This window comes from Oryzias latipes, chromosome 16 (assembly GCF_053564925.1).
Source record: "Oryzias latipes strain Hd-rR chromosome 16, Olatipes_Hd-rR_3.1".
Lineage (NCBI taxonomy): Eukaryota > Metazoa > Chordata > Actinopteri > Beloniformes > Adrianichthyidae > Oryzias > Oryzias latipes.
The window spans coordinates 5,700,348-5,723,716 of NC_136252.1; the positions used below are offsets into that span (position 1 = coordinate 5,700,348).

A 23,369-nucleotide genomic window follows, 5' to 3' on the forward strand; every position below is an offset into this window, starting at 1 on the left:
GTCAGTTTCAGGATTAACACTGAAGTTCTTTCTTTGTTGTTTTTTTAAGCTCTTAATGGTCTCGCTTCTGTTTATTCGACAGATTTGATTTCATTTAACAGAACTTCCCAGAACATTCTGGTCCTTCTAGGTGCTGCTTTGTTACTGTTCCCAGAATAATCAGGACTAAAATCTTTGAGGATGCAGCGTTTTCCCACCATGAACCTGATCTGAGAAACTGTCCGAGGACCAGAGGACCTAAAATAATAAAACCTTTGATTTTATATATACAGAGGAGAGACTTTTGACTATCACTCTATATTAAGAACTTTGAATGGAAACTGTCAAATAAAATGTGATGACTCAAGAGAATGAAGTACAGGAATTTGTCATTTGCCTAAAACTTTAAGCAAAAAGAAAATGAAACTAATTTTGATGGTAAAAAATATCAACTTTTCCTGTTTTCTTAAGAATTGAATGAAAACATTGAGTCATTTTTGGTCACTTCCAGAGGTTGTTCAGGTTTATCCATCAGCAAACTGCTTGTCTTCACTTTCTAAGGGATGAACATGAAAGGTGGAACTGCTTTTTTATATGATTGCCTCATTTCAAATCTTTTCATGTGGCCCTGAGCCACTCGCCAGAGTACACTTTAATTCCGGGGACAAACAAGATGAGCAGTCCTTTTCATGAATCCGACAGCGGCCACTAGGTCACATTGATGTGATGTCAAAACCATGACTTTTCTCTGATGAATGCGTCGTCTCTGCACTCAGTAATAGACCCTAATCGCTCATTAACATTTTCCACATTAGCCGTCTATCCAAGACTTCCGATGTAATGCTCTACATGTAATTACAGCCAATAAAATCCCTTAATCACCTCACTCTCTGTTCAGATCAGGGTCATCGTGCTTAACCGCTCTTGAGACTTCATAATGTTCTCGGTTCATGCAGGGAAGAGGATCCGTGAGGTGACGGGGAAATTTGATTTGATTTTAATTCGATCGTGAGAGAGGAAGAGCACAAAGACGAGAAAACGTTCTGGTGCAATGACAGTAAAACCCAAACATTCAGTTGTTGGTGAGATTGAACTTTAAATAGATGAAGGTGCAGACGACATGAGAGGGGTGAGATATTTTATTAGTTTGTGCCATTTTCTCCTCACAGCTGGACGTCTGAACACAAAAGAGTTTGAGAAAATTCAGCTCCAGACATCCTCATCCATCCTGAACTTCAAACTATTCTTCACAACTTTGCAGGATTTCACTTTTCCAACAGACATGCCTTTAAGACGGATGAACATTGAAGCCTTTAATCAGCTTTCTGCTATTCACTTGAGGCAATACGTTCATGAATGAGATCAATGTAAAGCTCTGACGCTCTGCCACAGTCAATGTTTGGCACTTTCATCAAAAAATATTGACAGCATCCACACAGAAACGGTCCTAATCGTTTAGTTCAGAACTAGATTTGACGTTTTAGATCTTTGGGATCACAACATCAATCCGTCTCTATTTTAGGAACATTAGTTGCATTTTTAAAGGGGAAAAAAAAACACTGAAAAAATTGAACTAATCCAAATTAAAGAGGAGCTCTAAACTTCTCCCTCTGAGACTGAAGCTCTTTTTCTCTCTTAAACTTAGCAAACAAATAAATGAAGGCGACACTGCAGAGAAGCAAAGCTTGAAGCTGGATGTGGTAAACAGTTAAAATTGACAGCCAGAGGCGAGGCTCTCAGTCTGATGGCATGTTACGCCGCCACATGACTCATCCTCAGTGTTTGTGCCAGGTGGGGGCCGCCATGGGCCCTGCGGAGGACCGCTCCACCACGATCAGCTCGTCTGGGTTGTCATGCGCCTGATAGTGAAGCAGGAGGTCCTGAATGGCTCTCTCTTCAATCTGCAAAAATGAAAATAAAAGTCAGCAAATACGGAGTTTTGTCGGTGTGTGACAGACAAAGAGTCCGACACTGACAGCTCTGTGGTTAAGCGCCGTTTCACATAATGGCAGCCAGGCATCCGCGAGGGAAAGGTGTTTGTGCCAGACGTCTGGAAAACTTCTAACCAGCACTTTCAAAAATGTGATGTTGCCTTTTCTCCAGCTGAATGCTGGGTACTAAAGCTGTGTGTGCGCCAGCGTGCGTTACCTGGATGAGCGCCAGCGGCTTCTCTCTACTGCGGATCAGCGCCGCTTCCTGCTGCTTCTCCTCCTCTACGATGGAAGCAAAGGTCACCGGGGAGGAGAGGGGGGGGCTGCCGGCTGCCCCCAGCACCCAGGGCCTGAAGGAGGTGAAACACACACGACGGGTGACGTGACTGATCCGTGGCAAAGCAGGGAGGACCAAGCAGGAGAACCAAGGCTCAACAATACACTGACAAATGCAGAGGAGGTTTCATAACTGAAGCTGGAATGTTGCTTTAAGATTTAAAGAGATTTGAATCAAAACTACATTAACACATTTACATCACCATCTCATGACAACCAGAGAAACTTACTTTGTCCAGTCACAAAATTTGAAATTCACCAAAAACTACAAGTCCCAGAGCCCCATGCCTTTACATTTGGTATCACTAAAAAGCCCCAAATGCCCCCCGTTTGCACCGAAAGGAGTGAATTCCGTAGTATGCAGGGGACTGGGAGACATTCAGGTTAGAAAGCGTTTTTGTCCACAGAGGACTCGTTTGCATTGATGGAGGATATGAAGCAGGATTTGATATGATCCTGTTTCCTTAAACTAAATAATCCCAAGAAGTGTTATGAAAAGTGACTGTAAATGTCTCATTCTGGGATTAACGTTCATAAATGTGTGAAAACTCAAGTCCAGCGGTTAGACAGTGCCGTTTTCCTGAAGTCAACTTTTAAAAATGACCCGGACTTTGCCAACATCCGTGACCAACAAGCCTGCAGAGGTTACGGAGACACTGACCCACATGGTCAGGTTTGTGGTCAAACTAGGAATATTTGCACATGCGGCAGATAACAAACCCTGCTGTCCCTCAATTGAGAAAACACATCTTCCTTTAATGTTTGATGAGGAAAGGAAAGTCCCGGTAAACTAGAACCTTAGAATAACTGGATTTGTCTGAACTGAAAGCATCTGGACGCCTAACATTCAGCCAAACCAAAGATTGTGGAGTGAAGCAGATCATCAGAACTTGTATGAGAACGTACCGGTCTGCCTCATCTCTGTGTCTGCTCGCCCAAACACAAGGAAAACCTGCTCTCTGCTCTGATCCTTTGTGACAGAGGACTGGCCTTATCAATTCTGATTAACATCACTGGCTTCACTCCAGGGCCCAGCTGTTCACGGAGGTTACAGCATAAAGCATGGATGCACAGAAGACACTGGATAAAAGAGCTGTGCTCTCCTCAAAGACATGAAATGTGTCAGAAGGAGCCGTGCTACCACCATGTCCTGCATAAGAGCAGCAAAGCCCGGCGTACTGTGTGTTGAGTGTGTGCAGCTGTCAGAGAATGCTGTGAAGGTCAGGCTGCCCTGGTCTCTGCGCTCAGGTCAACCCAGCTGGGTCTTTCAGGGCAGTTCGGAGTACCATGGACCTCTGCGCTTCCCGCCCCATAGTTCTATTCAGAGAGTCACCACATCACACGGTAACGGTGCCTTTTATAGAGAAAGACTCACAAATAAGCAGATTCTCATCATATCTGAGGCCGTGTTCGAATTCCCACCCTAACTCCTAACTACTGAAAAACTATGAAGTGCCCGGATTTAAAAGTAATTCAGACACAACGCTCACTACCTTTTTTTCTTTAAACGGTGGATATGACGTCATTGATTTCACAAAGTTAAAATCTAATTAATATGAGCATTTGGCAACAATTATTTAAGAGTCCACTGTCTGCTGAAGATAAAGATGTTAATGGTTTATTAAAAAATGACATTTAAATACATTATTTTGGTAAAAATTGTTCAGACTCAATGCATTATGGTCTGTATTCGCCGATCTAGTGAGCATCGATCCACACTGGTTTTTCGCAGAGACTTCTGGGAAATTTCTAGGGCCCTCGATTTTAGAATTGGAGATTGGGACGGCACTACAAAATGGCAAACGCTCTATATAGTGCACTATGTAGTGAGTAGAGAAGGAATTTGGACACAACCTGAATGAGTTTGCATTTCCTCCACAGCAGAAATAGACTTCATGTTGAAAAAGGCACAAATGTCTTGATGCAGAACATTTGCTCATCTGTACCGCTACAAATGGAGGATTATGTTAGAAATCCCCAGACACCAAAAGGGAATAGAAAGGTGCTTCAGGGACTGTCGCAGCTGATGACAGTTCAGTTGGATGACGCAACAGCGCCTCCAAGTGGATTTCAGAGGAACTTAAGCGAGAAAAGTCTCATTCCAGCTTCAGAACAAATCACTGGGAGCAGCTTAAAAGGAAGGATTTTACGATGATTAAGTTTTTCATTTCAAACAGTAAGAAACAAAATCGTCTGTAACTGTGGTTTATGTATCTGATTCCATTCTGTTCTGTAGGAGAAATGAAACTCGTATTCAGCCAGCAGGGCTCTGTGGGGAATGTCTCACCCTGTGGGTCTCTCTGGCTCGTTGTTTTCAGCACATTTGAACGTGACTCTCTTGCTGGCTGGAGTTGCACTGACTGGGGATCCCAGGGCGCTCTGGGCCCTTTGTGATCTCATTTCTTCAGCTCTGACTGAATTGCTCTCTTCCTCCTCCAGCAGAGCGCGAAATGAGCAAGAGGAGGGAGGAGACTGGACGGCTCTGGCCCTGTGAAAGAGTAAAGGCGCATGTTTGTGCTCCTCATAGAAACAGAGTGATGCTTAAGGAATGAAGCCTTTGTGAAGAACAAGTCTGGTGGGATCCTGACACCCACTCACCAGGCTTTCCCACTGCTTTTGGGTGGAGTGGCTGTGGGGGCGGCAGACTCCCCACCAGCCTCCTTGCTGACCATGGCCAACATCTTCCTCTGTTTCTGAGACAGCTTAGAGGAAACTGGAGAGGGCTTGCTGCAGGCAGAAAAACAGGTTGGTCTCCATCACACACATTCACTTCATCTTTGACAACAGATTCAAAAGGCATTAAGACTGACGACCTACATTGTTTTTAAAGGAACAGTAAACACGTCCTTCTGACCAGAACCAGTGTGACATTCAGCACATCAGGACTTTGCTTTATGTCTTACCTTCCAGAGTTTTTAGGAATCGCACAGCGAGTCGGCAGAGAGTTGGCCTCCATATGCATGATGGTCCTCAGGTCCAGGACTGGAGGACTGTTGGCAGAACTGTGGACCACAAAAACATCTGCTCTAAGTTCTACAGTTCATACCAGGAGAAACCTCCTACATCTTAGAACACGTGTCAGACTCATGGCCCGGGGGCCAAATGTGGCCCTCCATTTTATTTTATGTGGCTCACGAGAGCATAAAAGCTTAAAATAAAATGTTTCTTTAGTTGATTACATGTTATCTATGTGTAGCTGCAGTTGTAATTGTTCAATGTTTGCAGGTCTTATGTGTGTTTGCAGGGGAATTGTTGTCATCAAACCATCAGTTGGATGAAAGGCTGTGTGAAGCCTTTTTTTGTAAAATGTAACACTATATTACATGTTCTTTCTAGCTCAGTTTTATATTCATTAATCTTCTTCCGTTTATTCCCTTCCGGGGTCCATCCCGGCCCCTTGTGGGCGTAGGCAGGGGGCACCCTGCACAGGTCACCAGTCTGTCGCAGGGTAGAGTGTCCACACACACACACTCCGCAGGAAGCCGGAGTCCCTGGAGAAAACCCACGCATGCACACGGTACCCCAGCTGTTTCAGGTCCCCCAGCTGGGACTTGAACCAGCGTTTTCTTGAGGCAAGTGCTAACCACTGCGCCACTGCAGTTTTATGTTGTTTTTCTTTATTCACTTGGACAGGTTGATCCTTCATTAATGGAGTTACGTAGGTTTTAATAAGCAGACAAAATGTAAAAGGTTTTCTGCTAGAATAACAAGCAAACATATGTTTTCTATGCAAAAGTCAGTCACTTTAAAAAGTTATAATAAATAAATAAATGAGTTCTAACATTAAGGAGTAGTTACATTTATTTTTCATTACATTTTCTTACATGTATAAGTTATATCTGACCCTCTGAGGACAGCCACTATGCTGATGTGGCCCTCAGTGAAAATCAGTTTGACACCCCTGATCTAGAATAAAAGTGTTAGAAAGTGTAAGGTGAAGGCAATGCTGTGCCACATCAGATACCCACTCCAATCATTTTTTACATGCTTTTCTGCTAGCTTACAGCCTTTTACACACCCAACTTAACATAAGCGGTGCAACAAAAATGGAGAGCAGTTTTTGAGCTGTCAGTCGGTCTTGAGTCAGATTCCAGCTCCAGCTAGTGTTGCTTCCTTCCACTTCCTTTCAACCAATCTTTAATTTAATGTCTGATTATCCCAAGTTGATACGTCTTTGTATGAATTTATAACTGCTGATTATATTGTTTTGTGCGTTGTTCTTGCTTTGATTGCTTAAAATAAACCATTTAAGATTTGTTTTTAAATCCAAAAAAAGGCCAGACGAGGAAAACAAAGACTTGCATGGATCTATTTGTCTGCAAGTGGGTGCATCAGAATAGAGCGGAGCAAGGAGCTTGTGGTCCTCCCATCCTATTTTTTTACTTATACGATCACTTTTTCAAACTGCCTTTTTTTGTCTGCTTATGATTAGTAACTATTTGAGTAAAGAAATACTAAGAAATGCAAATTATAGGCTTAATTTTTGCTATACATGTCCTCCATTATAAGAAAAATACCACAAGAACATGTTAAAAACATTCATCTGAGACAAAAGTTACTAGTAAACCTGAGACAGTGTCACGGTGTGATCGACTTTCAAGTTTTTACCTGAAAAAACCCTTGATGCTGATTTGTTGACAGGAGTTAGGGGGGGTCTGAAAACTGTTGGTGGAAGTTGGTGTTGTGGGCGTCTGGGAGAGAGCCCCCTCCTCCTGCAACATACAGTCTTGAAAGTCTTAGTTGTGACAGGAAAGCACTGAGTTGATTTAACAATGCAACTAGTTAAATAATTACTACTAATTTTAAGGTGATATCCTACAACTGTTGTAGATGTGAGCAGAGAAAATAAATCAAAGGTGAAAATGACCTCCGTCCGGATATCAAAGACAGGTGACTGCATGTCTCTGGGACTGCCTGCTCCCATGCAGCTGCCGTCCGAGTCTGACGTCAGGAGCTCCTGCAGGGACTCTGTCGAGTTGGCCTTGGCCGACTTCACCAAGAGTGGAGACACAACTGCCTCAAAGGGACAGCACGACCGTCAAGTTGTGAGCTTTTATTTACCTACTAGCTTCCCTGTGTGGGACTTTACCCGCAGCAGGAGGGCTGTGGATGATATCAGAAAGGGTGTAACCTCCTGAACTGTCAGAGCGCCGCCTTGGTTTCTTTTTGGCTTTTATTTTGGCCTTTTTTAACACGATTTCCCTGAAAACGAGGAGACAAAACATACATTGGTACCGATTTCCCTTTGCAGGTTTTATCACAACACATTTATCAACAGTCTGATGCATCTGCTTTGTTTCCTGAAACCAGCCACTACAACAGCATCCCCCTAAAATAGAGATTCTGCAGTTCATTCATTAGTGCTTTGTGTTTTCCAGGTTGTAAGCAGAGACGTCTCCAGTATTTTACTCTGCTGTTTAAGTGGAGAATCTTCCACATCCATAAAGAAATAAATCCTTTTCAGCTTTGTAGAAAATAGGTCGTACCTGCATGACAGATCCAATTCTGTCTCCGGCTTGGTACCGAAGGCAGAGTCCAAATCCTCCTCCTCATACAGGCTGAGGTCTGGAGCATCAGGATAGGGAGTGATGACTCGCTTCTGCATCGCTGGGATCTAGAACCAGAACCACAACTCTGGGAAACTGAATCCACAGCACTTGAAAGTTTTGAAAGCATCTGGGTGGGAGTTTCATCCTCTACACCGGTGTTTCTCCACCTTTTTTTGAGCCAAGGCACACTTTTTCCCTGACAAAAATCCTGCGGCACACCAGCAACAAAAAAGGTGAATAATCAATAGTCACTATTGATGTCCGGTCTCTGCATGACCTCGCGTGCATTTTTTGTAATAATTAAAGCACAAAAAGATCTGAAGTTGCAGCTGTTTTTCCTAAAGGTTCCAATGGTTTCCAATAACGACTTAACTAAATTTGTCAAAATTTAGTTAGTTACGTTTAAATTTTGGGATGACTCAATTGTTTCAGTTTAGTTTAAATGTGTCCGTTGAACACTTCACTTTATTTTTTTTCTTATATTTAAACTTAAATTCAGGTTTTTCAAAGGTGAATAAAGTCTGAAAGTGAATTTGTTCTTCAAGACAGACGATATTAGAAAGCAGTTCTTTCTTTTATAAAGATGACTTGGGCCAAAAACACTGGAATCTCTGATTTTAACTCCTTTGTTTTCAACCACAAACCTTGAAGGAGAACTGGACTATTTTCCTGCTTTCATCAAGATTTGCAGACTGTTAGAACAGATGCTGGCTTTCACAGCAGCGCAGTAAGAGATGCTGTCACGTGAACCCAATGCATCATGGGAGTTGCAGTGAAATGCAGCTGATGCTGAACTGACTCACATCTCTGAGCCTTGTTATTTTATTCACTCCTTAAGCGCTCTGACACCGGATCCCACGGGAAGCTACTAGGGGTGCGTGGCTGATCCGTACGGATCACCAGCCCCGGTTCTGCACAGGTGTGTGCCGCGGATTCCCCCCTCCCTCCGCAAGCTTCATTAAAAATCAATTGTCTGTTGACATCAAACGCGGGTCGCGTATTCCGATTATGTCATTATTATTCAGATATGACTCACCAGCCTCCTGTAGGCTGCAGAAAGCTCCACTAGGACCTCGTCACTGAGAACATCCAGAGCTCTAAATGATAAAGAAAAGAAAAAATAGAGAAGAATCCAGATTTTAAACATATTCGATTTTGAAAGAGTTTAGGTGATTTGGGGCTTTTCGTTAAGGAACATTGCTGTTCCCATTTTATCATTAAGAAGAGAGAATCAAGTTTGTTTATCAACTAGTTATGCATTTACAGTCTTATAGATAATAAAGTTTCTCTTTCTATTATTGCTAAATAAAGTTTTTCAGTTCAGTAAATTTTGCTTAAAAGCCGATAACAGAAGTAAAAGAAAAAGCAAAGTGCAGCTAAACTCTGCCTCCTGCAGCTTTGCATCTCACACCAAACTTCTCCTGCTTCCAGTCTCACAGTCGTTCAGAAAACCTGAAGCTCCTTTCTGAGCTGCTTTGTTTATAACTTAAGATGGAAGTGGTCTAAAGTGGGAAGCAGCTAAAGTAAAATGCTTCCTGCGCTGGACTCTGCCGATTCATTCCCATCAGACTCCATTCACACACGCTGCAGCTGGGCTGGCCTTCCTGTCGATGAAATGCCGTCTGGTTCTCACTTTGACTCCAGCAGAGCAGCCATGTTGAGAGCGATGAACTGGAGACAGGATAGTTTGAGCTGCTCTGCGTTGTACATGGTGGCAAACTCCAGCAGCTCTGCAGCATTCTTTAAGGTCACTGGAAAAAGAAATAAAAAAACATAGACACATGTCAAAGGGAATCAGGGATTCTCTCTTTACTTTCACACAGATTGGTTTTACAAACGATGCTCATGTCACCCGTGAGAGATTTAGTAAGAAGATTAAATCTGTTTGCATTTAAAGTCCCACTCCAATCGTATTTTGAGCTATTTTTTAAAGTGTTCCCAGTTGTATTTTAATTAGGATTCTGTTATTTTTAGGCACAATCAAAATACCTGTCACTTTTTAAGACAAAGTTTCTGCAGAGCGGCAGCAGTCCATTAGAAAATCGCCACTGAATTGTGGACAAGACTGTTGGCTCAGGAACCTCCGCTGATTTCACAGCATGCCTTTGTTAACACAATGTCCTGCTAGCTTACAGCCCCTAACAACCCCAAGCTAACATTAACAGTGGAAAAAAAATGGCGAGCAATATAGGAGCTATCCAGCCAGACAGTTTTCATCCAGACTCAAGGTCAGATGGGGAAAATAAAGATGTACATGGAACTATTTGTCTGCAAGTAGATGCATCAGAATAGGAGCCTCTGGCCCGTCCGTTTCAGTTTCTACGTCACAACTGGGAGATTTTTCAAGCAACTTATTTTTCATCTGCAACGATTCAAATAAAGAAATACTCAGAAAAGCAAGTTTGATCTTAAATCCTTTAAATATGTCCTCCATCATGAGAAAAAAAGAAAAAATATGGAAAAAACCCACCAAAAACACGATTTTCATTGGTGTGGTTCTTTAAAAGCTTGTGAATATATTCAGTCTGCTGCTTTTCATCTTCAAATCCATTCAGTTTCTCCACTAAAAGGACATATTCCATTCACACCAAGAGCAAAGCGGTATCAGTCGGAGGAGGAAAAGATGAATACAACATACAGTTCTCTGTGATGACAACCTCACACATCTCCTTCAGCCTCGTGATGAGCAGCTGGTCAGCAACCACCAGCACGTTGCACACAAACTCCACATTCTGACACTCTGTTGGGGAAGGCGGGAAAAACTCTTAACTATCCCAAATGACAAATGATCACCTGGAATTTCAAAATGGGACTTTACCTTTAATGGTGGAGGACTCGTCAGTGTAAATGTACTCGAGAATGACCTGCAAAATCTCAGAGGTGGTCGGCATTTCCAGTGCTGAGCAGGAAGTTGCCTGAAAGGTGACAGAGGTGCAACCGAGTATGAAGCAGAAAATGCCGACAATGGCAACAGGCTTGGAATGCAGCGGTAAAAACATGAGCCTACCTCGATCCATGAGCTCCCAAGCATACTGCTGAAGTATTCTGCAGAAAACACAAGCTCGTTCCGTCACGGTTTCAAAAGATTCAAATGGTTTCAAAAATGTAACAAATACACTACAGACCAAACATTTGGACACACCTTCTCATTCTCATTATTTTCATGACTATGAAAATTGTAGATTCACAATGAAGGCATCAAAACTGTGAATTAACACATGTGGAATTATATATATAACAAAAAAGTGTAAAACAACTGAAAATATTTCATATTGTAGGTTCTTCAAAGTAGCTTTTGCTTTGATTACTGCTTTGCACACTCTTGGCATTCTCCTGATGAGCTTCAAGTGGTAGTCAACTGAAATTTGTATCATGGCAAGAAAAAAGCAGCTAAGTACAGAAAAACGAGTGACCATCATTACTTTAAGAAATGAAGGTCAGTCAGTCCGAAAATTGGAAAAGCTTTGAAAGTGTGTCCAAGGGCAGTCACAAAAACCATCAAGCGCTACAAAGAAACTGGCTCACATGCGGACCGCCCCAGGAAAGGAAGACCAAGAGTCACCTCTGCTGCAGAGGATAAGTTCATCCGAGTCACCAGCCTCAGAAATGGCAGGTTAACAGCAGCTCAGATTAGAGAGCAGGTCAATGGCACACAGAGTTCTAGCAGCAGACACATCTCTACAACAACTGTTACAAGGAGACTGTGTGAATCAGGCCTGCATGGTAGAATATCTGCTAGGAAACCACTGCTAAAGAAAGGCAACAAGCAGAAGAGACTTGTTTGGGCTAAAGAACACAAGGAATGGACATGAGACCAGTGGAAATCTGTGCTTTGGTCTGATGAGTCCAAATTAGAGATTTTTAGTTCCAACCACCGTGTCTTTGTGTGATGCAGAAAAGGTGAACGGATGGACTCTACATGCCTGGTTCCCACCGTGAAGCATGGAGGAGGAGGTGTGATGGTGTGGGGGTGCTTTGCTGGTGACACTGTTGGGGATTTATTCCAAATTGAAGGCGTACTGAACCAGCATGGCTACCACACCATTTTGCTGGACCATCATTTATTTTTCAACAGGACAATGACCCCAAACAGACCTCCAGGCTGTGTAAGAGCTATTTGACCAAGAAGGAGAGTGATGGGGGGCTGCGCCAGATGACCTGGCCTCCACAGTCACCGGACCTGAACCCAATGGAGATGGTTTGGGGTGAGCTGGACCGCAGAGTGAAGGCAAAAGGGCCAACAAGTGCTAAGCATCTCTGGGAACTCCTTTAAGACTGGTGGAGACCATTTCAGGTGACTTGAAGAGAATGCCAAGAGTGTGCAAAGCAGTAATCAAAGCAAATGGTGGCTACTATGAAGAACCTACAATATGACATAATTTCAGTTGTTTCATACTTTATGTATATAATTCCACATGTGTTAATTCATAGTTTTGATGCCTTTAGTGTGAATCTACAATGAAAACAAAGAAAACTCTTTGAATGAGAAGATTTGTCTAAACTTTTGGTCTGTACTGTATGCCAGAAAATACAAATAAAAATCTACTCATTTGGTCAAAAATATATACGGTAATATTTTAGTGATGTAACTATGTTAGAAGAAAACTGAAATAATTGTCACATTTATGATATGAATAAAAAAGGCTTTCTTATGGATTCTACCAAGTCGTGCACAGAGAACAGATTTGTGACATGGAAACTCCTTCCCATCTTCAGATTTCAGAGTGACATCACACAGATAAGAGCTGCAAACAGAGACACACAAAATTATGTCAACAGATGTCTTAAGATAAAAACGAACCAAAAACCACTAATAATTCATCAACACACCCTTTTTTCTGGTAGAATTTAGGTTTACTGCCGCTCTTCTTCTGCACAACAGAAATCCTTCCATTTTCATACCTGACGCCATCCAGTCTGCAGGAACCGAAAAAGATGTTAGAAAGGAACCATCAGTTCTTTCTGCAGCATGCTAGGAGCAGAAAAGACAGCCTCTTACCGTGCTGACAGGCTCCCCAGGCCCAGCTTTTTAGCAACAGCCTGTAAGCTTTTGACAGGGTTAGCCCCGCCCTCATTGGCTCCAGTCTTGTCCCCTTTGCCTCCTTTGGCCTTTTTGCCCACCTTGAGGCCCTTGTTCTTGGCCTTGTTGTTGTCCTCTTTGGTGGATGGGGAAAGGGAACGATAGACTTCAAGAGCCGAACGATCTCTCAGACCCAAAACCTGCAGACTGCTGATAAGCCTCCCCTGCTCTGAATCCTAGCCAAGCACACACAGTCGCAATCAATGATGAGTCAGAGGTGACAGGTCTTCCAGGGTAATGCAAGCTCAGTCACACATGGTTATCACAGCATTTAGTCCCTCTGAATTTCATTTCGTATGTGTTTACAAGTAGAATATTAAAGACGTTTGATATTTTATGTGAAAAATAAGCAACCTGGTTTTGTGCAGTCGGGACTCCTGAGGCTCTGGGCCGAGCCCCGTGCACCAGCAGCTCACAGGAGTCTGTGTACATGAAGCGCAGCGCGTATTCCAGCATGTCTGCGGGGATTTTTTCCAAAATGAGCAAATCACAGCCCACTGCATCTTCGCTCCTTCTGACTTCTTTATCGAGCTCCTCTTCATTTCCGCGGTGATCAGTCATAAACAGCTTCCTGAAGAAGTCTGATCTCATGGACAGGATGTACTTGTGAGCCGAGAAGGTGCGATTGCCAGCTTGCAGAGTCACGTCGTGGATGTTGTCAGTTTCATCTGCCTCCTCCAGAAGGCTCTGGAAGTGTTGGGAGAAGGTGGATGGAGAGATGCTGGGAACCTCGAAAAGGCTGGAAGTTAGGAAAAACAAAGATAAAACATTTATTAGATCGATTTCAGGTTAAACAAAGAAAAATTCCCAATCACATGCAATTAACAATGTAAGCTATAAGCAGACTGCTTGCAGACAAAAAAGTTGTATTTAGATGCTAAAAGCGTTTGCACAAAAACAACACTAAAAACAAAAACAGTTTAGGCTCATCAGGCATGAGGATAACTTTTTTTATCCTGAACTGCTTTGGATTTGGATCATTTACAGATTTTTTAGAATCTCTGTATACTGTATTCCCTCGCTATAATGCGGGTTATTTTTCACAGCCTCACGGTGTAGCAGATTTTTGTTAATGCAGTTTGACCACTTTATTTTTATTTTATTTTTTTCCAGCCACATCCTGTTCCACATCCTGATTGGCTGTAGACCAGGGGTCGGCAACCTTTTTTACTCAAAGAGCCATTTGGGACCGCCCCTAATAAAAAAGAAAGCACCTGGAGCCAAAACCCGTTTTGACATCATTATATATATTATGCATGTATATATTATTCAAAGGTGCCCATTATGTCGATCGCGATCGACCGGTTGATCTTCAATGATATAAGTGTAGATCGCGGGCCAGAAAAGATTTTAAAAAAAAAAGTACTTCTTTAAAATCCACCAAAGTCCTCACTGAGAAGTAAGGGACTTGATTGACATGTAGATTGGCCAATCGGACATCGTCTGAAGCATACGTCGCTGCAAATGCACATTATGTTTTTTAAAAGATGATGCTGCGGCCGCATGTGGGAGGAGTTACTGGTTCTGGTCTGATCGCTGCATGGAGCGATGTGTTTATCAATGCATGGTAGACACTGAGAACGTGGAGAGATCAGGTTTATTATTTTGAAGAGTTCTACTTGGCAATAATGTTTCCATGTTTAAGTTCATAAAATCATCCGAGAAAGTCTCTGCTTCAACTCCTGCAGGGAAAGCTGCGTCTGAATCTGACGCCCGTGTTTGCATCTCTCTGACAGAGTTTGAAGCCAAAGCCCCTCCTCCGCCTCTCTACCTGCTTTTCCTCTCTACCTGTTCACCTGTTCATATCCTCTGCAGCTGAGAGTTGTTTCCCCCGCGCTCCTCAGTGTGTCCCACAGAGAGCGCAAAATACAGTCATCATAGGTTGACGCGATAGTCGGGGCGCTCCAGCGCCGCACAAGGATGAAAGAGCCGGACGCAGGTTATAGCGGGGATAGAGCGGGTTGAGCAAATGAATGGAAGAAGGCGGTCCGCTGAAGAAATATTCAATATTGTACACATTTTATTATTAGTCTGAACTATCTTTTATCTAGAAAAATCTTTTATTTTGCTAAATCAGTCCAGTATGAAAAAAAACATCAACAAAAGCTGTTTTGGGCGGTTTTTGGCTGGGTCTGGCGGTTTTCAGAGGACTTTTGGGCTGGAAAACTGTGACTCTAGCTGGCAACGCTGGCGCGAACTCTCAGTCTGTCATCAGTCTCTGCCCCGCAGCACGTCAAGTTCCCGGCAAAAGATCGGAGTGTTTATTGAAGCCGCCTCGCGTGTGTCCTCCTGCTATCAGCTCTGCAGGTCTCGCCCGATAAATACGAGCTCATTATGAAGCTGTTTTTTAGGTGGCACTCGCTTCGTGCGGAGCCAGCAGCGCCTTTGAAATGGCATGAAAAATGAACAAACTAAAATAAAATTTAATTAATATAAAATACTCATTATTCTCCAAAGTCACAGGGAGCCACAACAGAAGGATGAAAGAGTCACATGTGGCTCCGGAGCCATGGGTTGCCGACCCCTGGTCTAAACCATTGTCAATCAATCTCCCCTGTACTTTGTCTCTTGTAAAGTACAGAGTGGGTGCAGCTCAATAAATATACATGAATCTTTGTTTGATCTTTGGTTTTATTCCCTACACTCATCTTCAGGACTTGCTGGAGCCGACCCAGCTACTGTTGGGTGACGGCGGGCCGCACTCTGAGCAGGTTGCCAGTCTGTTGCAGGACCTTCATTCCATAATACTGGACTTTAAAAGTGTGAAGATGTTTATATCTGTCTGAGAAAAGTGTCTTAAAAGTGTATTGAGGGGTATGAAATAGTAAATGGTGTTACCGTCACAATACCATTCACCTATGCACACACACATTCACACACTGATGGCAACTCCAGCAATGACCTCTAACCACCGGGAGCAATGTGAGGTTCAGTGTCTTGCCCAAGGACACTTTGACCCATAAGTGGGCAGGGCGGGAACCGGACCTGCAAACCTCCAAATAGATGTTGGCCGCTACACCTCAGCATCACTTAAAATATCCAACTACTGAAAAAAAAAAAAAAATCGAACTACTTTGCAGATTTCGCCTACTGCAGGTTACTTTTGGAGAATACGTCCCATGACAAACGAGAGACCACTGCAAATGAACAGAGGTGAAAGCTTAAAGCTGAATGTTGGATGGGACAGACACTCCAGATTCATGTGGTTTTTCTACAACAAATTCAAAGTAGTTAATTCAGAAGACACACAGACAAGTGTATAGACTGTTGTATGTTTAATGCTACTACATCTACCTGGTTTTGGGGTCGGCCTGTAGCACTCCAAAGTTTCTGCCTTTTGAATCCATGGTGATGCCGACAGCTCTGTGGACAAAAGGTAGTTTCTCCAGACGGATTCGTTCGTAAGGTGAGCCAGAGTCTGAATGACCACAGACGTCCACAGTGACCTCTAAAACCAACAACAAGGGTTTTTTTAAAAGTCAGAGTTGGTTAAAAGGAAACACTTAAAATACATCAAGATGTCTTTATATTTGCTTGGTTTCCCTGTTGATGAGCTTTAGCCTAAAATAATTTCAATTTGTATTCATTAAAACACCAAAACATGCAAAAACAAACCTATTTGTGTTTTACAAACACAAATAGGTTTTCTGATGCACAAATACCTCAACACAGGTCATAACTCAGGACTTATAGCATCAGTTATGCAAGCAAGTCGGATGTTTCTCACCTTTCTTTTCTCCGTACTTCTTATGTTCTCCAGCCCACATGCCACTGAAGCCTTCTCCATCAGGAGTCACAAACATCATGCCGGTTTTGCTGAGAGCAATATCCGACATGAAAACCTGACGTGGATACGCCCACCTGCACTGTCTCACAGAGCTGCCCGAGGAGCGCCAGCAAAACACCTGAGCGAGACCAGAGGAATTCAGGTTACACAAGTCTTAGTCACCATCGTCTCCTATATTCTAGCAAACGGGCAGGACTGTTTTTGCTCAGTATAGGGGTCTCCTTTATAGCATTAGATAACACATCTGATTTAGTCTGTAGGACAGGAAGATGTTTGATAAAATTATACATATTTATCTATTTTTATGTTTATTTTTATATTAATGTCTTTTATACTAAAAAGTTAAAATATTTATTTTCCCTTTCAATGTTTAGTTGCTGAAGAAAATACTCCAGGTCATTTCTTCTAGTCTCTTTGTAATTTCTTTTAAATTTGAGAAGTTATGATTTGTCGTTTTTCAAGTAAAGTGCAACAAATATCTGCTCAAGTTAAGATGTGCCTGAACCTCAAAGTCTCCCTCCGATGAAAATCATGTTTTTTGAGTTTTTGACATGTACGTGTTGCATTTTTCTAATGCAACAGAACAAATGTAATAAAAAAAATCATTTCATCTTTGCATTTCTGAGTATTTCTCCTTTAAAATATCTGTCATTCAAACTGTCACAAAGACGCTCGGTTTGAATTAATGAGCCGTTGTGATGTCACAACAACCCAGGAGCAACTGTGCATAATACAAGCTCCCTGATCTGCTGCGCCCAGCGTGCACAGAAGTGAGGATGGCAGATTGCTGCATTCCCTGCACGCAGCACTCAGTGCGTCCAAGACTGGATTTTGTTGTTGGCCGCAATTATTCAAAAGGAAACTTAAAGTTAAAGTCCCAAATATGTCCTCTGCATTTGTGTTTTCTCTCTGACCAAGTTTAAACACTTGCTATACTGCATCAACCAGAGAGAGTAAAAATAAAAACAAGAATAGAATCAGGGGACCATTTTTATTATTGCCTCGATGAAAATAGGAAAAATATTATAAAGTTCAGGAGACCAGAGCAGCCTAGCTTCCCATCCTGCAGCGGATCTCCGTCTGGCCGCCACCTCGCCTCCCTGGATTGCCCCACAGCCATCGGCCCTGCCACAGACTGTCCAGGGGTACTGCTGGGCGATTCAGTTCAGATGGTTCAGACGGGTACCAAATTTCACCGCCCCACTGAAATGGCGCTACCACCAGACCTTCACACCGCACCCGTCGCTCAAATCGCGCCGCAGGACCTCAGTTTGCATCTGTACCATAGACTTAGCATTGAAACTTAACATAGACCAATAAATCCATACATGTTTTCATTTTTTTTATCCAAGCTGGCATCTGGCTCAGAACTGTACGGCTGGATCGCTTCAATCTTGTTCACTATTTTTGTTGCACCAATAATGTTGGGTGCGGGGTGTGAGGGGCTGTAAATTATCAGGGGAGCATGTAAACAGATGGGCGATAGGAAGTGGGGGCGGGGTTACTCATGGCAGGAGTCTCACTAACAACTCAGAGGCATTTCTCTACTGAACTGGTGCTGCTCTGCAGAAACTATGCCCTAGAAAAAGGACACAGGTTTTTTATGTTTTGGCTAAAAATAGCATAATTATTATTCAAAGACCTATGGGAACACTTTGAAAATAGATCAAAATATAATCAGAGTTGGACTTTATTAACTGTGTGGTTATTTATTTGACAAATTGTGACTATTTTTATAGGAACATCATTGCTCCGTCTGCAAAAACTTTCCTTAAAAACTTTGTTCAAAACCAACAAATTAATATTTATTTGTGGAAAAACATTTTTGGTCAATTCATTAATTGCCTGGTTAAATGTTCTACCTCTACTCCCATTCAAAACAGGATCCTCCTTATAGAAAATCACTTAAAAATCCTTTCTAAAATTCCTTTAAACGTTTGCTAACCTCAGAGGTACAATGAGAATCGATGACTGCCCTCTGACGGTTCACTCACCCTGCCCGCTTCGTTTAATGCCAAGATGGACACCTTTTCAGCTCCTCCCTCTTTCAAAACCTGTGGCGCTACTCGGTGGTCCAGACTGCCACCACTGACTAGGACCTTTTTGATGTTAATCTGCCTGGGGGGAAAAAAAAAGTCTGATCTAAACCTCTCATTTTGAAGAGAATATTTCAATTAAACTTCAAGGTTAAAACAATGAGGGTGATGACATATTTGATTTAACTAACTTTGAAGCCATTTTCTTGCACTGGTAGTCAGCTAGCAGATAAACATCCCCCCTCTGGGTCACGACCACTGTTGCTCCATCACTTGCTGCGGCCATGGCTATGCCAACTTCCTTGTGGTGGAGGGCGGACACCTGCCTGGGGGTTGTCACACACTTTTCCCCGTTCGGATCAAGCAAGTATCCTAAAAAATGTAGATACACCTGAATATAAATTTTAGACAAGCTACTAAACAGATCTGTGCATATAGAGTGTGTTTTAAACCATGACACACTGTTTAAAAGTGTAAGTCCACATCAATCACCCACTGATAAATGATCAAACAAGAGCTTAATATTAATCCTCTATGAATATTAACACTTTAATGTGCCCTTTTTTTATTAACCTATCAGCAATAGACTGCTTAATCACGTTATTCATCTGAAAGCTGGCCTAGAATTCTGTGCAGAGACTCACCCAGCTGTCCTCCATTAAGGCCCATGGTATACACAGCCTCTCTAGTCCAAAGAACTGTGTGGAACCTTCCTGCTGCAACTCCAGTCACCATCCTACCCTTTAGCATTTTAGCAAACACCTATAGAGATCAGACAAAGTGCGATGGAAAGGGATAACATCTGAATCCTCAATGAAAGGGTTATGTTCGCTCCACAATAGGTTGGTTATATTTCCACCTGTTTAGGAACATGCGCCGAGGCTGGAGGAGGAGTCAAGCCCAGCTGGTGGAAGGTATTGAGACCAAAGGTGTAAACGTAGCCCTCCTCTGTCAACACCACAGTGTGGTCCTTAGCCGCCGCCACCTGGGAGCAGTGGTGGGACATGAGCCCCTCCACCATTCGGGGAACCTGGAAGCAAAAGTAAAAGCACAATAGAACAACAGCCTCTGGATAGTTATCTTTATGGGTTTCTCATTTTTCCATACCTGAGAGCTTAGCAGTAAACTATTGACCACCGCTATTAATCATACAAACCCTCATGAAACCTCATTGTTAATGTAGCGAACAAGCAGCTCTATTAGATTTGCATCATCAAATGGAGTTTATGAGGCTCTGAAGGTTTAAATAAAGTCAAACACAGTAGCATTGAGGCTCTAAATGGTAGACGTTCAAATGGGTTTTAATAACTTTTTTTGATCAATGACCAATCATCACAAAGGTCACATCAGGATCGGACTCAGAATAAATCATGAGCACATTTCCCTGTAGGCCTTTAGTCTGATACCTAAAGGTTCCCAGAAAAACAGTTCAGTTTTAAACCAAAAGCACAAAATCTTTTTCCTTCTTTTTCAGTCCCCTTTCTAAGTTGCACGCAAGCACACAATAAATGATCACTTAACAGAGGGTCGCTAAAATAATGGCACATAGACAGAAACTGTTCATCCCCATATTACCCAGAATCCTTCAAAGCTAACTTTATTATAAGTTGTACTGTGGTAGAAAGGTTAGGGGTGTCTAAAGAATACCACTTCAAAACTGAAGGTCTTCTACACTCCATCTATAATGTCGCAGTCATGAAAAGTTTCAAACCAAAAAGAAATTAAGAATATAAAGCAAAAATTTGCACACACTGAACATTTCAACACATTGGAGTCTTGACAAAGAAGAAATCTTACCAGATAGGTCTGTTCATCTCCATGGCCAAGTCTTCCTCCCTGTCCATGCCCACAGGTGAATACCTGGCCTTTCTGGGACAGGAACACAGAGTGGAACTTACACAGCACCACCTACGGGGAGGAGGGGGGGTCAACACAAAGAGTCAAGAGACAATGCTTTAATTACTTTTTTTTTACCAACAACACATACAGCACAAACATCTGCTAAAAAGATCCCATTCAATGTCTTCATCCAATGTCTGGGAGGGGTATGATGGTGCAGTTTGATGATGTCTCTTAAAGAATCAGTGAATGAGAGGAGCCTTTTGTATTAGGCCTGAACAGTGTTGCTCTAAGCAAACCACTTATCAGCAAGGCTATCAAAGTGGGAAAAAAAACGACAAATGGAATAGATTTTTCTTGGCACCTCAGCAAAATGAATTCTGCTGCAGGTAAAACAGGTCATCCGTGTCCAGATTTCCTCAGTTCCAGGATGAAGAGCACATGTAGAGGAACAAGTGAAGTGATGACCACAGAGGTAGAGCACTGTACAAACATAAAAGCAGCATGTAGGGGCAGGACTATGACCTGACGTTACTGTGTGGTCAGCTTAGGCTCGACATTGATGTCCCAGAAAGAAACTTCTCAGCTGACTACGGGAACATGCTGAATAATAAAGTTATCACATCAATGGATTATTTTTACCCCTGATGGAACAGTCATATTCAGAGACAACAACGCCAGGATTCATAGGACTCAAACTGTAACTGAGAGCTTCAAAGAGCATGACACATCAGCTATATTAACACATGGACCAGACACCACTCACTGAAGACTTTAAACTCAATTGTGGATTCTGGGAACAACCTTATAAGGGGTTTTAAATGTCATCCTGATTATTCCAGAGATACAAATGAAACCTTCTTCAAATCCCAAGATCACAAGAAACTGTAACAAGATGACCAAACGCCAAAAGAGAATTGCATTCTATATCTCTGGACTGTTCACAGCACAGCATCCTGGTACATTTCAAACTTTTCGATAGTTTAACTGGTTCACTCGTAAGGACAAAATCCAGAGCTACAACAGAGTTATCAATCTATTTTCTTACCCTGCTGTCTCTTACGGGAGCACAGGGCTGCCAGAGTTTATCCCGGCTACTGTTGGGCGATGGCGGGATTCAGCTGAAGAGGTCGCTAGTCTGTCCCATGGCCACACAATCACACACACAGGGGCAATTTAGAGATACCAACTAACCTATAAGGCATGTTTTTGGAGGAAACCGGAGTGCCTGGAGAAAACTCACACATACACCCTCTTGCTGTTAGCCAAGAGCACTAACCACCACGCCACTGTGCAGCCCAGCAGAATAATGTGGCCTATTCTACCCACAGCAGTGAGGACTGTAACAAACCCTACATAGGGGAAAGCAAACAACTATTGCAAAGGAGACTATCTAAATCACAGGGCCAGCTCTAGTACCAGGTTCTGTGGCACACCTCCACCTATTTTCATTGAGACAATGATTATAAATCAGGTCCTCTGATTTTATTTTTCCCTTTTGGGAAAATGTTGAACGTTTCCTGCGATGACGTTTCTGACCCTGGTCATAAACGCATCGGAGATCCGGGGTTTGATTTGGGGTTCACTTCCCCGTTTGGACCCTCTGAGCCTCCAGACCGGGTTAATAAAAGAACAAGTCTCTGTTCTTTCAGAGGAAACCATTTTTTATTATTACTTTTCTGGTGAACTGAGCAACACACCCTTAACTTGCGCTCATACACACACACACACACTTTTGCGCTGCGCGTTCTGATAGAAATGGAAAAAACTGCTGCGACGGCCATCATCAAGACGTAGTTTCAGTGCAAGAGCTGAAGAGAGCCTCTCTCTGGGATGATCTCATGAACTCAAACATGGAAACTTTGTTATCATGTAGAACTATTCAAAATAAATAAACATGATCTCTTAACATTCTCCATGTGCATTGTGCATCCATGCATTGTAAGTGAGATAAACACAGAAACCGCTCCATGTGGCTATCAGGCTAAAAACATTAGCTGGTAGCTCCTCCCACATCCGACGTGGTGCGTTCATGGAACTTTAGTTTATAGAAGCCTAGTGGAACTCCAACAGCTACCCAACCTAGCTTAGACCACTACTGTATTTTCACATGAAAATGAGAACCGCCGGACCAACCACAAAATCCCCTGAATTATGCACACTCGCCCAAAGCCATTTTTGTCCGCAAATTAAGAACCAAAACTACCCAATTTCTGGCAACACTGTGGATGTGTTGTGGTGCATACTCTATGGAGAGAAATTAGACTCAGTCGGATTTGTGCGTGCGTAATTCTTGATTTGTGCGTATATTAGGATTTGTGTATGCATTTTCTTGCTTTGTGCGTGCGTAAATTAGTATTTGTGCATAAATTTGGATTTGTGCGTGATTTGTTACTCACATAATACGTTTTGTGTATAAGTTAAAAAAATACAAAATGCAATTAACGTATGCACAATTTGAGATTACAACAGCTTGAAACTACTTACACACACGCATCTTTAAAAAACACGCATGAATCCCTTGTTACACCCACACGAAGCCAAAGTTACGCACGGATCTACCGTGAGACTGTTTTCACGTCTCACAATTTTCCTATCAGCCTTCCCTTCTAAACGTATCCAGACAATGACTCAATCAATACATGAAGACAGTAGATGTTAGTGTTGAACATAGAGGCTACTTACTTCGGGGCGCTGACCACCAAGATGGGCCGCCATTCTTCCCGTGACTCTCTCAGTCTGACTGCCTTTGATTTTTCCGGAAGAAAAAAAACAGTGCCCCCTACTGGTCATTCCTGTTACGCATTTTGTATCAATTCGGTGTCTCGGAGA

The 23,369-nt window shown here is 42.6% G+C and overlaps 1 protein-coding gene across 1 annotated transcript in view; it reads right to left on the bottom strand.

Annotated features, from left to right (window-relative positions):
• Positions 1-1,100: 1,100 nt before the first annotated feature.
• ibtk (inhibitor of Bruton agammaglobulinemia tyrosine kinase) overlaps positions 1,101-23,369 on the bottom strand; it is a 31,131-nt gene continuing 8,862 nt past the window's right edge. The window contains exons 5-29 of the mRNA XM_011484859.4: positions 20,496-20,606; positions 19,558-19,728; positions 19,343-19,460; positions 18,890-19,070; positions 18,657-18,780; positions 16,603-16,780; positions 16,170-16,323; positions 13,230-13,614; positions 12,795-13,051; positions 12,626-12,712; positions 12,458-12,540; positions 10,803-10,840; positions 10,614-10,710; positions 10,434-10,535; positions 9,429-9,546; positions 8,832-8,892; positions 7,733-7,860; positions 7,336-7,448; positions 7,114-7,259; positions 6,855-6,958; positions 5,150-5,248; positions 4,845-4,973; positions 4,534-4,734; positions 2,128-2,260; positions 1,101-1,880 (exon numbers count right to left, since the gene is read on the bottom strand). Coding sequence (XP_011483161.1) covers positions 1,755-1,880; positions 2,128-2,260; positions 4,534-4,734; positions 4,845-4,973; positions 5,150-5,248; positions 6,855-6,958; positions 7,114-7,259; positions 7,336-7,448; positions 7,733-7,860; positions 8,832-8,892; positions 9,429-9,546; positions 10,434-10,535; positions 10,614-10,710; positions 10,803-10,840; positions 12,458-12,540; positions 12,626-12,712; positions 12,795-13,051; positions 13,230-13,614; positions 16,170-16,323; positions 16,603-16,780; positions 18,657-18,780; positions 18,890-19,070; positions 19,343-19,460; positions 19,558-19,728; positions 20,496-20,606 — 3,444 coding nt within the window. The 3' untranslated portion in view covers positions 1,101-1,754. The remainder of the gene's footprint in view (positions 1,881-2,127; positions 2,261-4,533; positions 4,735-4,844; positions 4,974-5,149; positions 5,249-6,854; positions 6,959-7,113; positions 7,260-7,335; positions 7,449-7,732; positions 7,861-8,831; positions 8,893-9,428; positions 9,547-10,433; positions 10,536-10,613; positions 10,711-10,802; positions 10,841-12,457; positions 12,541-12,625; positions 12,713-12,794; positions 13,052-13,229; positions 13,615-16,169; positions 16,324-16,602; positions 16,781-18,656; positions 18,781-18,889; positions 19,071-19,342; positions 19,461-19,557; positions 19,729-20,495; positions 20,607-23,369) is intronic.